The sequence below is a fragment of the Leucoraja erinacea genome, chromosome 2, assembly GCF_028641065.1.
Source record: "Leucoraja erinacea ecotype New England chromosome 2, Leri_hhj_1, whole genome shotgun sequence".
Lineage (NCBI taxonomy): Eukaryota > Metazoa > Chordata > Chondrichthyes > Rajiformes > Rajidae > Leucoraja > Leucoraja erinaceus.
This window is the reverse complement of record NC_073378.1, coordinates 136,017,406-136,034,323: the sequence shown is the minus strand read 5'-3', so window position 1 is coordinate 136,034,323 and position 16,918 is coordinate 136,017,406. Positions and strand designations below refer to the sequence as shown.

The 16,918-nt window shown below is 49.5% G+C and overlaps 1 protein-coding gene across 2 annotated transcripts in view; it reads left to right on the top strand.

The window, feature by feature from the left end:
• The first annotated feature begins 416 nt into the window (after positions 1–416).
• The window catches only part of plcd1a (phospholipase C, delta 1a), a 173,268-nt gene continuing 156,766 nt past the window's right edge, over positions 417–16,918 (top strand). Inside the window, exons 1-2 of one of the 2 annotated variants that reach the window (XM_055649035.1) lie at positions 417–501; positions 6,088–6,211. In XM_055649035.1, coding sequence (XP_055505010.1) covers positions 457–501; positions 6,088–6,211 — 169 coding nt within the window. In that variant the 5' untranslated portion in view covers positions 417–456. Of the gene's footprint in view, positions 502–6,087; positions 6,212–6,462; positions 6,709–16,918 lie in introns of those variants that run through there. The other variant, XM_055649054.1, reaches the window with a different exon arrangement.

The window sequence follows — 16,918 nt, the reverse complement described above, 5'->3', positions numbered from 1 at the left end:
ATGTGTGCATCATCTACACCCGTTACAGCCCGGGTCACAGTGTGAATGTGTGCATCATCTACACCCGCTACAGCCCGGGTCACAGTGTGAATGTGTGTATCATCTACACACCCGTTACAGCCCGGGTCACAGTGTGAATGTGTGCATCTACACACCCGTTACAGCCCGGGTCACAGTGTGAATGTGTGCATCATCTACACACCCGTTACAGCCCGGGTCAGCGTGTGGATGTGTGCATCTACACCCGTTACAGCCCGGGTCAGTGTGTGAATGTGTGCATCTACACCCGTTACAGCCCGGGTCAGCGTGTGGATGTGTGCATCATCTACACACCCGTTACAGCCCGGGTCAGTGTGTGGATGTGTGCATCATCTACACCCGCTACAGCCCGGGTCACAGTGTGAATGTGTGAGCGTGGATGATTCTGAGCATTTGGTTCTTTTTTGAACAGGTTCCATGGCGGTTGGAGATGAGGGAAACACAGGAGAAGCAATAACTCGGGTGAGCAACGGCGTGTGCGGTCGAGCTGCCAGCCCACTGTGGGATTAGTTAGCGGACAAGTCACTGTGGGGCCGTTGTCGTTGCTTCCACACTAATGTTTTGTTAAATAAGTGCCGAATTGTTCCGGCGTGATTGTCGAGTTTTCTCTGTTCACAAACCTCCTGTGCCCCATCAGATGTGTCCCGCCCCGACCATGTATCACCCGCCCATGTTCCCCACAGATGCTGCTGCCGAGTTCCTCCAGCACTCTGTCTTTTTTCCCCCTGATCTAGTATTACTGGACAGCTTCCATTACGTGTGAGACCACATGCAGTCTGCTCCATCAGCATGGCCCACTGACAGTGCACCAGGAATAGATCCAGCGGTATCAACCTTGATTTCTCTCACTCCAAGTTACCCCAGCAACCCCCCTCTACTCCCCCACCCCATACCCTGGACGTCCCACCAGTTCCACTCTTCACATCCTTGTAAACCTTTTTTTTAATCACCTCTTCCCTAGCCAGCAATGGACCATTATGGGCTCCACCCTTCAATAGACAATAGGTGCAGGAGTAGGCCATTCGGCCCTTCAAGCCAGCACCGCCATTCAATGTGATCATGGCTGATCATCCCCAATCAGTGCCCCGTTCCTGCCTTCTCCCCATATCCCCTGACTCCGCTACCTTTAAGAGCCCTATCTAACTCTCCCTTGAAAGCATCCAGAGAACCTGCCTCCACCGCCCCCTGAGACAGAGAATTCCACAGACTCACCACTCTCTGTGTGAAAAAGTGTTTCCTCGTCTCCGTTGTAAATGGCTTACTCCTTATTCTTAAACTGTGGCCCCTGGTTCTGGACTACCGTTCTTCTGCTTCTTGCGTATGTCGTGCACAGCCTAAAGTTGTAGGACAACTTGTTCTATTTGATCTTATTTGATTGTGCACGCCGGGTTGATTGCATTCGTCGAAACAGGGCGGACCACGTGTAGGTTGCAATCTCCCACCCCCTGGACTATCCCAACATCAAGAACATGTTTCCTGCCTCTAGCGTGTCCAAACACTTAATGATCTTACATGTTTCCATAAGATCCCCTCTCATCCTTTTAAATTCCAGAATATACAAGCCCAGCCGCTCCATTCTATCAACATATGACAGTCCCGCCATCCCGGGAATTAACCTTGTGAACCTACGCTGCACTCCCTCAATAGCAAGAATGTCCTTCCTCAAATTTGGAGACCAAAACTGCACAAATACTCCAGGTGTGGTCTCACTAGGGCCCTGTACAAGTGCAGATGGACCTCTTTGCTCCTATACTCGACTACTCTTGTTATGAAGGCCAACATGCCATTCGCTTTCTTCACTACCTGCATGCTTACTTTCAGTGACTGATGAAGGGCTGTAGAGGCTCTAAAGGCTCTAGAGCCTTCCTTGGTCATCTGTTGCAGGCCCGGTTTTGTTCTGGCCTTTTCTCACCTCCAGTTCCCTCCCCTCTAATTTCAGTCTGAAGAAGGGTCCCGACCCGAAACATCACCCATCCTTTTTCTTCAGAGATGCTACCTGACCTACTGAGTTACTCCAGCACTTTGCGTCCATCTTAGATTACCTGTGGCTGGTCAGGGTTTGAGTTTGTTAGGAGTTGCTGAACGGAGGTAATGGTTATAGACACAAAATGTTGGAGTAACTCAGCGGGCCAGGCAGAATCTCTGGAGAGAAGGAATAGGTGATGTTTCAGGTCGAGACCCTTCTTGACATTTCAGGAATAGGTGACGTTTCAGGTCGAGGCTGTTCTTAGTTATTGGCATTTACTATTGTCGTGTGTGCTGTGAAAATCATCAGGTAAAGGCCTGAGATAAGACCATAAGACATAGGTGCGGAAGTAGGCCATTCAGCCCATCGAGTCTACCTCGCCATTCCATCACGGCCGATCTACTTTTCCCTCTCAACCCCATTCTCCAGCCTTCTCCCCGTAACCTTTGATATCCACAACGGCTTGTTCCTGCTCCCATTTCCTGTCTTAGACATAGCCACAGACCCTTTGGCCTAACTTGCCCACACCGACCAACATGTCCCAGCTACACTAGTCCCACCTGCTTGCGTTTGGTCCATATCCCTCCAAACTTGTCCTATCCATGTACTTGTCTGTTTCTTAAATGGTGGGATAGTCCCAGCCTCAACTACCTCATCTGACACCTTGTTCCATACACCCACCACCCTTTGTGTGACAAACTTACCCCTCAGATTCCTATTAAATCTTTCCCCCTTCACCTTAAACCTATGTCCTCTGGTCCTCAATTTACCTACTCTGGGCAAGAGATTCTGTGCATCTACCTGATCTATTGCTCTCATGATTTTATACAGCTCTTCCCCTGGACTATAATGAAGGATGTCACATTGTCAAAATTGGGATTAAGTTGTTAGGATTAATGGTCATGTTTAGGATAACAAAATTACCTAGCATGGGACATCTTTTTAGAAGAACATAGGAACATAGTAGAGCACAGGAGCAGGTCCTTCAGCCCACAATATCTGGCTGGACCAAACATATTTGCAGGCTCAACTAATCTCCCCTGCCTGCAGATGGTCCATATCCCTCCATTCTCTGCAAATCCTGTTCACCTAGAGAGTTGTGAATCTGTGGAATTCCCTGCCGCAAAAGGCAGTGGAAGCCAATTCACTGGATGTTTTCAAGAGAGAGTTAGATAGAGCTCTTAGGGCTAATGGAATCAAGGGATATGGGGAGAAAGCAGGAACGGGGTACTGATTGTGAATGATCAGCCATGATCATATTGAATGGCGGTGCTGGCTCAAACGACTGAATGGCCTACTCCTGCACCTGCTTTCTATGCTTGTGAATATCTAATTGCATCTTAAATCTCCCTCTCATAGCTGCCTCCCCCTTCACCCCTAGCAGGACATTCCAGGCCCCACCACTCGCAGTCTAAATAACTGGCCCCGTAAATCCTCGTGAAACTTTGCCCCTCTCACCATATAGCTATCTCCTCTAGTCTTTAATATTTGCATCCTGGGAAAACGAGTTCTATGTGTCTACCGTATCTAATGCCTCTCATAATTTTCGAGCCTTCTATCAGATCTCCCCCCAACCTCTGGTAATGTATAGGAAACATTCCAAGTTCTGGAGCAACCATTCCAGGTTTGCCCAACTTCTCCTTGGAGCTAATACTACCAGCGGCAGAGTTGCTGCCTTACAGCGGCTTCGATCCTGACAACGGGTGCTGTGCTGTCTGTATGGACTTTGTATGTTTTCCCTGTGACCACGTGGCTCCTGTTTCCTCCCTCACTCCAACTACGTACAGGGTTTGGCGGTTCATTGGCTTCGGTAAAATTGTAAATTTCCCCTAGTGTGTGGGGGTGGGAGTGTAAGGGGCGATCGCTGGTCGGCACAGACTCGGTGGGCCGAAGGGCCTGTTTCCGCGCCGTATCTCTGAAGTCTAAAGCCCACCATTCCCGTGTCAACATTTTTGCCCATTGACATGAATCCTGTTTGCACAGGTTAAAGGTGACAGCAACAAATTTTAAAGAAGGTTTCAGGGATAGATTTATTTTACAGAGTTGTGCGAGCATGGAAACAGACCCTTTGGCCCACCGAGTCCATACTGACCATTGATCTCCCGTTCACACTAGTTTGATGTTTTCCTACTTTCCCATCCACTCCGAACACACGGAGGGGGGGGATTTACAGAGGGCCAATCAACCTACAAACCCGCATGTCTTTGGCATGTGGGAGCAAACCGGAGCACCTGGAGGAAACCCACATATCACAGGAAGAACATGCAAACTCCCCCCCCACACACACACATACAGCATCTTTGGTCAGGGTTGAACCTAGGCCTTTAGTGCTGTGATGTAGCAGATTGAGCAGTTGTGCCAACACTGCTGCCTCTGTAACAGTCTGCCAGAGACGTGGGTGGAATCATGAACAATAGCTACTCATTTAGATACATCGGATAGATTTTGGTTCCATATTGGCACGTGTACTGAGGTACAGTGAAAAGCTTGGTTTTGCATGCAGTGTACGGAGCGATCGCTGACCCAGGTGGGCCGAAGGGCCTGTTTGCACGCTGTATCTCTAAACTCTAAACATAGAGACCCGGGTTCAATCCTGACCTCAGTGGCTGCCTGTGTGTGGAGTTTGCACGTTCTCCCTGGGACTGTGTGGCTTTCCTCCGGGTGCTCCGGTTTCCTCCCGCACTCCAAAAGGGGGAAGATACAGAGTGCAGAGTATAGTTCTCAGCATTGTAGCGCATAAGGTCCACAGACAATGTCCAATGTCCGCAATGGGGTCGAGGTGAATCGGACAGTACCCTAGCTTATGGAAGGGCCGTGCAGAAGCCTGATAACAGAGGGGAAGAAGCTGTTCCTGAGTGTGGTGGTGCGCTCTTTCAAGCTTCTGTACCTTCTGTCCAATAGAAGTGGACATCTGTAGAAGTTTGTAAGAGCCATTGGAGGCCTACCAAATGTCCTCAGTCCTCAAACAGAGCATTGATGTGCCTTCTAGGCTGGTGCTTCAATGTAGTTAGTCCACTGCACATCTTTGTCATATTTATGCCAAGGAGCTGGAAGCTCTGAACCATTTCCACTCCTCCATGTTTCCTGAAGGTAGACAAAAATGCTGGAGAGACTCAGCGGGTGAGGCAGCATCTATGGAGCGAAGGAATAGAAAATAGACAATAGACAATAGGTGCAGGAGTAGGCCATTCGGCCCTTCGAGCCAGCACCGCCATTCAATGTGATCATGGCAGATCATCCCCAATCAGTACCCCGTTCCTGCCTTCTCCCCATATCCCCATGACTCCGCTATTTTTAAGAGCCCTATCTAGCTCTCTCTTGAAAGCATCCAGAGAACCTGCCTCCACTGCTGTCTGAGGCAAAGAATTCCACAGACTCACCACTCTCTGTGAGAAAAAATGTTTCCTCATCTCCATTCTAAATGGCTTACTCCTTATTTTTAAACTGTGGCCCCTGGTTCTGGACTCCCCCAACATCGGGAACATGTTTCTTGCCTATAGCGTGCCCAAACCCTTAACAATCTTATATGTTTCAATGAGATCACCCTCTCATCCTTCTAAACTCCAGAGTACAAGCCCAGCTGCTCCATTCTCTCAGCATATGACAGTCCCGCCATCCCGGGAATTAACCTTGAAAACCTACGCTGCACTCCCTCAATAGCAAGAATGTCCTTCCTCAGATTAGTGGGTCAAAACTGCACACAATACTCCAGGCGTGGTCTCACTAGGGCTCTGTACAACTACAGAAGGACCTCTTTGCTCCTGTATTCGATTCCTCTTGTTATAAAGGCCAACATGCCATTCGCTTTCTTCACTGCCTGCTGTACCTGCATGCTTACTTTCATAGACTGATGTACAAGGACCCCCAGATCCCGTTGTACTTCCCCTTTTCCCAACTTGACGCCATTTAGATAGTAATCTGCCGTCTTGTTTTTGCTACCAAAGTGGATAACCTCACGTTCACGTTCGGTGGAGATGCTGCCTGGGTAACTCGCGGAGTTACTCCGGCACCTTGTGCCTTTGCTCATCAACCTGTCTCGCCGTGACTCGCGGCTAACTCTCCCACTTTGTCTGCTCATGCAGCTGCGGACAGCAGTCACCGGACAGGCAGAGATAGCAGCCGATGTGGGTGTATTGAGGATGAGATCTCACTTCGCAGCTCAGCGCGTCCGCCTCTGGGCGAAAGGAGAGACGTTTGGCTGGCACAGTAAATATATTGGATGACATTGGTTCTTATAAAGCTGAAGCGTTCTTTGAAGGGTTTGGGTGGGTTCGCGCGGGTAGAGAGACAGGGAGAGGGAGAGGAGAGCACCATTTGGACTCTGCTTGGTGGAGTCTTTACTCGTGGGAGGAGGGAAGGAGGGAGGGAGGGGAAGGGTTTGCTAATGAGACGGGAGGGACAAGCTTGTGGGAGGGAGGATCTGAATGAGAATACCGCCCCTTTCCCCTCCCCAGCGTGTGTGAGATTGTCCGGCGCACGGTGCAGCCTTCACGCCGCCCCCATCCCTCTCTCTCTGTCTCTCTGTCTGTGTCTCTCTGAGAGAGACTGTCTCCCTATCCCTCCCTCGCCCTGCCTTCAGAGCGACCGTCCCGGGGGAGTGCTCCTTTCCCCCGCACCGTGGAGACCCTGGTCAAGGTGGAGAGGGGACCTGAACACCACACACACACACACACACGGCGCCGGGAGGATGGAGTGTAATGGAGGTAGGCAATTGATTGAGGCAACTCTCTTCATCCCGGCTACAGAGGTGGGGGAACAGTGATAGCGCCGCCGCCTCACAGCGCCGGAGAGCAGGGTTGGATCCTGACCTCGGGTGCTGTGCGTGGGTGTAGGATAGTATGGGGGCGGTCGCTGACTCGAAGGGCCGAAGATTGCACGCTGCATCTCTAAAGTCTAAACGTATCGACCCGGGTTCGATCCTGAACTTTTGGCGCTGTCTGTGTGTGGAGTTTGCACGTTCTCACTGTGACCGTGTGGGTTTCCCCCGGGTGCCCCGGTTTCCTCCCACACACTCCAAAAACGTGCGGGTTTGGAGATTAATTGGCCCTCTGTAAAATGTCATGTAAACGTGTGTTGGGAGTGGTTGCGAAAATGAGATGGCATAGATAGACACAGGGTGTTGGAGTAACTCAGCGGGTCAGGCAGCATCTGTGGAGAACATGGATAGGTGACGTTTCACAGAGTGCTGGAGTAACTCAGTGGGTCAGGCAGCATCTGTGGAGAACATGGATAGATGACGTTTCACACAGTGCTGGAGTAACTCAGTTGGGTCGGGCAGCATCTGTGGAGAACATGGATAGGTGATGTTTCACAGAGTGTTGGAGTAACTCAGCGGGTCAGGCAGCATCTGTGGAGAACATGGACAGGTGACGTTTCCAGAGTGTTTTTTTACCTCCAGTTCCTCATTTGGGTCAGCCTGAAGAGGGTCTCAACGCGAAACGTGGACCCATCCAACATGGACAGGTGACGCTTTCACAGACTGTGTTGGAGTCGACCCGTTTCAGTGGGTCAGCTGAACTATAACACATGTGGTTGTTTAAAACACCGGGGATAGGTGACGTTTCGTGCGGGGAACCTTCTTCAGACTAATAACCAGAGAGCTGGTGTGATGTCGTGGACTAGGTGGGGTGAAGGGCCTGTTTGCTGGCCCGTTTTTTTTACCTCCAGTTCCTTCCCATTTGCTTTCAGCCTGAAGAAGGGTCTCAACGCGAAATGTCACCCATCCTTTTTTTATCAGATGCTGCCTGACCCGCTGAGTTACTCCTCCACCGTGTGTCTGTCTTCGGCCCGTTTCCACGCTGTGTCTATAAGCTAAACTATAACACATGCTGTTGTTTAAACAGATCAAACCGGGTTTTTGGTGGTTTGTTTGGTGTTTTTGCCTGGACAATTTCAGAGTCCTGGGAAGATGAGGGTTTTGCTCTGCCTGTGCTGGCAAGTTGACACTAAACGCTGGAGTAACTCAGCGGGACATGCAGCATCTCTGGAGAGAAGGAATGGGCGACGTTTCGGGTCGAGACCCTTCTCCTGCTTGTTCCCGCTGAGTTACTCCAGCATTTCTGTGTCTATCCATCTTCGGTGTACACCAGCATGTGTAGTTCCTTCCTACACACCGCAGCCCTGTCTTGCCCAGTCCTGCCCCCGACGTGACACTCCGGGGTGAGATGGTGTTCACATGTGCTCCGAGTCGCAGTCTTTTCCAGATGCCTTTCTTCGGGGGCGGGAATTTAAAAGCTCCCAGTAAAAAAAAAAAATAATAAATCGGGGGAAATATTTGTGTTAGTGGGACCTTCAGCTGGGAAAGGCAACCCTCCGCTCCCCTCGCCAGTGACCCTGCCACAAGTTCCCCTCCACCCACCCACCCAACGACAGGGGGGATCTTTGAGAGGGAGCTCTTATTATCTCTGATCAGGGTAGGGTGACGGTTCTCGTCCCGTCCCCCCATCACAGCGGCGGGGGCTGTGTCCCGGTATAGACCCACACCACACACCAACTCCCACCCCCCAACACTAGCAGTGGTGCCTAGTCTGCACCTCTCCCATTCACTTCAGATGCTCCGCCCTTGTGCCCCGCCTCCGACCCACCGCTCTTCCGGGTAGTTCGGCCCACGTCGCTCCTCCCTGCCCCTTCCATCACCCGCTTCCAAATGCCCCACGCCCTTTCACAGCACGTCCCGACCCCTGCCCGGATAGTTAGCTTGACCCACGCCCCATCCCCCCCCACACACCCTCTCTATCACACACTCTGTCTCACACACACTATCACACACACTCTCCATCACGCCCTCTCTCTCACACCCTCTCTCTCACACCCCCTCTCTCTCTCTCTCTTCGCTCTCTCTCTCACACACACACACAGTCTCTCTCTCTCACGGTCTCTCTCTCATACCCCCTCTCTCCGCTCTCTTTCTCCCCTCTCTTTCTCTCTCTCTCTCTCTCTCACCCCCTCTCTCTCTCACACCCCTCTCCCACTCTTTCTTTCTCTCTCTCACACACACACACAGTCTCTCTCTCTCACGGTCTCTCTCTCATACCCCCTCTCCCCCACTCTTTCTCTCTCTCTCTCTCTCACACACACACACACACACACACACACACACAGTCTCTCTCTCTCAGTGTCTCTCTCTCATACCCCCCTTCTCTCTCTCTCACACACTCCCTCTCTCACACACCATCTCTCTCTCTCTCACACACTCACACACACACTCCCATACACACACATTATCTCTCACTGTTTCTCTCACACACTCTCTCTCTCTCTCTCACTCACTCACACACACACACTCTCTCACACACTCACGCATATCTTGGGGAGACAAAAGTAATTACTGCAGACTGCATTTAACCATGTCCCAAATCAAAAGTTTGAGGAATGCTTACATGCAATCGACATTTATCCACCTTAATGTCATGCAAATTGCTTAAGTTAGTGACGTGTCTCACTGTAATAACACAGGCCTTGATGAGACTGCACCTCCACGACTATTAGAGTACTAGATAGACACAACATGCTGTAGTAACCCAGCGGGACAGGCAGCATCTCTGGAGAGAAGGAATGGGTGACGTTTCGGGTCGAGACCCTTCTTCAGACTGGTTAGGGATAAGGGAAATGAGAGATATAGACGGTGATGTGGAGAGATAAAGAACAAGTCAAGTCACTTTTATTTCTATAGCACATTTAAAAAACAACTCTCGTTGACCAAAGTGCTTTACATTGGTGGAGATACTAACGTTATACAACAGTGGTTCATAGATTTAAGTACATACATAAATACATACATATAGCCCTCCCTCAGAGGACGTCAAGAAAAGCTTGAGAGTATAAAGATGAGTTTTAAGTTTTGAGTCGATGGAGGGGGCAGTTCTGAGGAATGAAATGAATGAAAGATATGCAAAAAGTAACGATGATAAAGGATGATCAAGATGGTCACTGCCTATGTCTCTCATTTCCCTTTCCACTGACTCTCAATAATAGACAATAGGTGCAGGAGGAGGCCATTCGGCCCTTCGAGCCAGCACCGCCATTCAATGTGATCATGGCTGATCATCTGATCATCATGGCTTCTCAGTCTGAAGAAGGATCTCATAGAAACATAGAAAATAGGTGCAGGAGGAGGCCATTCTGCCCTTTGAGCCAGCACTGCCATTCATTGTGATCATGGCTGATCGTCCCCAATCAATAACGCGTGCCTGCCTTCTCCCCATATCCCTTGACTCCACCAGCCCCTAGAGCTCTATCTAACGCTCTCTTAAATCCATCTAGTGATTTGGCCTCCACTGCCCTCTGTGGCAGGGAATTCCACAAATTCACAACTCTCTGTGTGAAAACGTTTTTTCTCACCTCAGACTTAAATGACCTCCCCTTTATTCTAAGACTGTGGCCCCTGGTTCTGGACTCGCCCAACATTGGGAACATTTTTCCTGCATCTAGCTTGTCCAGTCCTTTTATAAGTCTCTATAAGATTCCCCCCTCATCCTTCTAAACTCCAGTGAATACAAGCCTAGACTTTTCAATCTTTCCTCGTATGACAGTCCCGCCATCCCAGGGATCAATCTCGTGAACCTACGCTGCACTGCCTCAATCACAGGGATGTCCTTCCTCAAATTAGGAGACCAAAACTGTACACAATACTCCAGAGCCCTATACAACTGCAGAATAACCTCTTTACTCCTATACTGAAATCCTCTTGTTATGAAGGCCAACATTCCATTAGCTTTGTTCACCACCTGCTGTACCTGCACGCCAACTTTCAGTAACTGATGTACAAGGACACCCAGGTCTCGCTGTACGTCCCCCTTACCTAACCTAACCCCATTGAGATAATAATCTGCCCTCTTGTTTTTGCCGCCATTTAACCTCACATTTATCTATATTATACTGCATCTGCCACGCATCTGCCCACTCACTCAACCTGTCCAGGTCACCCTGCAACCTCCTAACATCCTCTTCACAGCTCACACTGCCACCCAGCTTTGTGTCATCCACAAACTTGCTAGTGTTGCTCCTAATTCCCTCTTCCAAATCATTAATATATATGGTAAACAGTTGCGGCCCCTACACCGAGCCTTGCGGCACTCCACTCGTCACTGCCTGCCATTCTGAAAAGGACCCGTTCACTCCAACTCTTTGCTTCCGGTCTGCCAACCAATTGTCTATCCATGTCAACACCCTACCCCCAATACCATGTGCTCTAATTTTAGTCACCAGTCTCCCGTGGGGGACCTTATCAAAGGCTTTTTGAAAGTCTAGATACACTACATCCACTAGCTCCCCTTCATCCATTTTACTTGTCACATCCTCAAAAAATTCCAGAAGATTAGTCAAGCATGATTTCCCTTTCGTAAATCCATGTTGACTTGGACTAATCCTTTTACTGCTATCCAAATGCCCCATTATTAGCTCTTTAATAATTGACTCCAGCATCTTTCCCACCACCGAAGTCAGGCGAACTGGTCTGTAATTTCGACACACTCCACCGAGTTGTTCCAGCCTTCAGTATAAACCAGCATCTGCAGTTCCTTCCTACACAAAGGTTGGCTGGTTCAGGTTTACCATGGGGGGACAGATTGAGCCAAGTATGGAGGTGTATAAAATCTGGAGGGGTAATTGATAGCACAGATAGCAGTCTTTTTCCCCTAGTGGAGATAAGTAAAATACTCTCATAGAAACATAGAAACATAGAAATTAGGTGCAGGAGTAGGCCATTCGGCCCTTCGAGCCTGCACCGCCATTCAATATGATCATGGCTGATCATCCAACTCAGTATCCCGTACCTGCCTTCTCTCCATACCTTCTGATCCCCTTAGCCACAAGGGCCACATCTAACTCTCTCTTAAATATAGCCAATGAACTGGCCTCGACTACCCTCTGTGGCAGAGAGTTCCAGAGATTCACCACTCTGTGTGAAAAAAGTTCTTCTCATCTCGGTTTTAAAGGATTTCCCCCTTATCCTTAAGCTGTGACCCCTTGTCCTGGACTTCCCCAACATCGGGAGCAATCTTCCTGCATCTAGCCTGTCCAACCCCTTAAGAATTTTGTAAGTTTCTATAAGATCCCCCCTCAATCTTCTGAATTCTAGCGTGTACAAGCCGAGTCTATCCAGTCTTTCTTCATATGAAAGTCCTGCCATCCCAGGAATCAGTCTGGTGAACCGTCTCTGCACTCCCTCTATGGCAATAATGTCCTTCCTCAGATTTGGAGACCAAAACTGTACGCAATACTCCAGGTGTGGTCTCACCAAGACCCTGTACAACTGCAGAAGAACCTCCCTGCTCTTATACTCTAATCCTCTCATGAGAACTTCTGTAACTTTGTCGGTGCCGGATACTCTTTGCATACTTTGTGTACTGTATGCAAAAAACAAAGAATGACACTCTACCTGGGTACACGTGATAATAAAGTATTAAATGATTGCATTGAATCAAGAACTAAAGGTTGAAGTTGAGGGGGAAAATATAATGAGAACCTATGGGCAGGCAACTGAGCCATCCTACCAACAACTAGAGAGCAGTCCTGAGCGACTATCTACCTCATTGGAGACCCTCCAACTATCTTTGATCAGAGTAACTCAACGGGTGGGGCAGCACCTCTGGAGAGAAACATAGAAACATAGACAATAGGTGCAGGAGGAGGCCATTCGGCCCTTCGAGCCAGCCCCGCCATTCATTGTGATCATGGCTGATCGTCCCCTATCAATAACCCGTGCCAGCCTTCTCCCATATATAGAAACATAGAAAATAGGTTTCAAATGGGCGACGCTTCGAGTGGACTCCTTTCTTCAGACCCGACCCGAAACGTTGCCCATTCCTTCTCTCCATAGATGCTGCCTCACACCCGCTAAGTTACTCCAGCATTTTGTGTCTGCCTTGGATTTAAACCAGCTTCTCCAGTTCTCTCTTACACCTATCTTTGATTAGACTTTACTAGACTTGATCGTGCACGAAACATCCTTCGTCATTCCCTTATCATGTATCTGTACAGTGTGGACGGCTCGATTGTAATCCTGTATTGTCTTTCCGCTGACTGGTTTGCACGCAACATAAGATTTTCACCGTACCTCGGTACACGTGACACTAAGCTAAACTCAGCTCAAGAGATGGTATAAGGAAGTAGAGGCAGGGAAATGCAGATGCTGGTTTACAAAAATGCATTCAAACTGTTGCAGATCAGGGAGTTATCTCCTGCAGGTTCAACGTGGACAAGTTGGGTCACAGGGCCTGTGGCTGTGCTGTACATCACTATGGTTGTGCTCTCTAAATAAGAGGAACGCAGGGACCTTTTTCCTGGCAGAGGACTTTGGAACTGGGTCACGGCCTCGGAAAGGAGAGGGGGCTACTGAAGCAGAATGCGTGGAGCAAGAGGGGAGGATACAGAGTGCGGAATATAGGTCTCAGCATTGTGGCACATCAGTTCCATTGGCGAGGTCCAATTTCCGCAATGGGGTAGAGGTGAATCGGACAGTGCCCCGGCTTATTGGTGGACCGTTCAAAGGGGAAGTAGCTCTAGGGGCAGCACAGTGGCACGGCGGTAGAGTTGCTGCCTCACAGTGCCAGAACCACGGGTTCGAACCTGACTACAGGTGTTGTCTGTAGGGTGTTTGTACATTCTTCCTGTGACTACGTGGGTTTTCGCCAGGTGCTCCGGTTTCCTCCCACACTTCAAAGATGGAAGGGTTTGCAGGTTAATAGAGACATAGAAACATAGAAAATAGGTGCAGGAGTAACCTGCACCGCCATTCAATATGATCATGGCCGATCATCCAACTCAGTATCCTGTACCTGCCTTCTCTCCATACCCCCTGATCCCTTTAGCCACAAGGGCCACATCTAACTCCCTCTTAACTATAGCCAATGAACTGGCCTCAACTACCCTCTGTGGCAGAGAATTCCAGAGATTCACCACTCTCTGTGTGAAAAATTTTCTTCTCATCTCGGTCCTAAAAGATTTCCCCGTTATCCTTAAACTGTGACCCCTTGTTCCGGATCCCTCGACCCCAATAGGATTTGGTAAAATCATAAATTGTCCGTATGGTGTAGCATAGTGCTAGTGTAAGGGTCGGCGCGGACTCGGCGGGCCGAATGGCCTGTTTCCGCGCTGTATCTCTAAAGTCTAAAACTGTTCCTGAGTGTGGTGGTGAGCGCCTTCAATCTTCTGTACTCACTGCCCAGTGGGATTAGGGGAAGAGAAAGAATGGCCGGTTGGACAAGCCTTCGATTATGTTGGCTGCTTCCTCAATGCATCGTGAAGTGTAGATGGAGTCAATGGGAGCGGAGTCTGGTCTTGCTGTTAAACTCAGCAGGCCAAGCGGCATCTGTGGAGGGAAACGGACAGTTGATGTTACAGGTTGGGCCACTTACATAGACAATAGGTGCAGGAGGAGGCCATTCGGCCCTTCGAGCCAGCACCGCCATTCAATGTGATCATGGCTGATCATCCCCAATCAATAACCCGTGCCTGCCTTCTCCCCATATCCCTTGATTCCAATAGCCCCTAGAGCTCTATCTAACTCTCTCTTAAACCCATCCAGTGACTTGGCCTCCACTGCCCTCTGTGGCAGCGAATTCCACAAATTCACAACTCTCTGGGTGAAAATGTTTTTTCTCACCTCAATGGCTTCCCCTTTATTCTAAGACTGTGGCCCCTTCTTCAGAAATCTGACCAAAATATTGATTCCTGTTCCCTCCACAGATGTTGTCTGAACCGCTGAGTTATACAGTATATACAGCGTGGAAAGAGGCCCTTCGGCCCAACTTGCCCACACCAACCTACATGTCCCATTTACACTAGTTCCACCTGCCTGTGTTTACCCCATATCTCTCCAAACCCATCTTGTGAACTTATGAACATAAACCTATCCTATCCATGTAACTGTCTAAATGTTTCTTGCATGTTGTGATGGTACCTGCCTCAACTACTGCCTCCGGCAGTTCATTCCATACACCCACTGCCCTTTGAGTCGAAAACAAAGCTACCCTTCAGATTCGTATTAATCTTTTACCCTTAAACTTGTGTCCCTTGGTTCTCAATTCCACTACTAGAAACATAGAAAATAGGTGCAGGAGGAGGCCATTCGGCCCAAGCCATCACAGCCATTCATTGTGATCATGGCTGATCATCCCCAATCAATAACCCGTGCCTGCCTTCTCCCCATATCCCTTGATTCCACTAGCCCCTAGAGCTCTAGCTAACTCTCTCTTAAATCCATCCAGTGACTTGGCCTCCACTGCCCTCTTTGGCAGGGAATTCCACAAATTCACAACTCTCTGGGTGAAAACGTTTTTTCTCACCTCAGCCTTAAATGGCCTCCCCTTTATTCTAAGACTGTGGCCCCTGGTTCTGGACTCGCCCAACATTGGGAACATTTTTCCTGCATCTAGCTTGTCCAGTCCTTTTATAATTTGATATGTTTCTATAAGATACCCCCTCATCCTTCTAAACTCCAGCGAATACAAGCCTAGTCTTTTCAATCTTTCCTCATATGACAGTCCCGCCATCCCAGGGATCAATCTCGTGAACCTACTCAGGGCAAGAGACTCTGTGCATCTCTACCTGATCTAGTCCCCTCATGATTTTATCATTATGATGAAAATCACCCCTCATCCCTCCTGCACTCCAAGGAACAAAGTCCTAGGCGGCTCAACCTTTCCCTACAGCTCCTGGCAACATCCTCGTAAATCTACTTCCCCGTCCTTTCTGGCTTGGCGATGTCCTCCAGTATCTTGTGTCTTTGTTCCTGTGAGCCAGCACCAGCAATCTCTTGTGGCTGCAAGTGTGGTGAGCCTGCGTTGACGTGTGTGGGAGGCGGCCCCTTTAAATCTCCCAGTGCCTACAGTTTAATCACCAATTTGGAAATGTGCTTTTAATGAAGACGCAGAGAGACACGGCTTCTCAATGGAGAAGCTCCCCCCCCCCCCCCACCCCTCTCTCCACGAGCTCTAGGCTAGCATCACCAGCGTGCATTCCTTCCCACAGACCTTCTTAGTTAGGCATTTGTTTTTCTTTAAACAAACGAACTGCTACAGTCTCGACTGGCCTGGGCGGGCGGGTGGACGGACAGGTTGTGAGATGCTCCAAGATGCAACCGGTTCAGCGGGTTGCCTGGGTGTGTCCACTCTGCCGTGGCTCTCTCAGTCGTCGCCTCATTACCTTGTCAGAGTGGAGCTAGAGTTGACGGGAAGGCGAATGCACGCCTTGTGTGGCTCTGTGACAAGACCGGGCAAAGTCACGCGCAGTGGCGCAGCTGGTAGAGCAGCTATCTCTCACCCCCCTCCCACCCCCACCACACACCCCCACCACACACCCCACACCCCCACCAGACATAGAAACATAGACAATAGGTGCAGGAGTAGGCCATTCGCCCCTTCGAGCCTGCACCGCCATTCAATATGATCATGGCTGATCATTCAACTCAGTATCCCATCCCTGCCTTCTCTCCATACCCCCTGATCCCTTTAGCCACAAGGGCCACATCTAACTCCCTCTTAAATATAGCCAATGAACTGGCCTCAACTACCTTCTGTGGCAGAGAATTACACAGATTCACCACTCCCTGTGTAAAAAATGTTTTTCTCATCTCAGTCCTAAAAGATTTCCCCCTTATCCCTAAACTGTGACCCCTTGTCCTGGACTTCCCCAACATCGGGAACAATCTTCCTGCATCTAGCCTGTCCAACCCCTTAAGAATGTTGTAAGTTTCTATAAGATCCCCCCTCAATCTTCTAAATTCTAGCGAGTACAAGCCGAGTCTATCCAGTCTTTCTTCATATGAAAGTCCTGACATCCCAGGAATCTGCCTGGTGAACCTTCTCTGTACTCCCTCTATGGCAAGAATGTCCTTCCTCAGATTCCTGAATCCTGACCTCGGGCACTGTCTGTGTGTGTGTGTGGAGTTAGCGCGTTCTCCCCGTGGCCTGC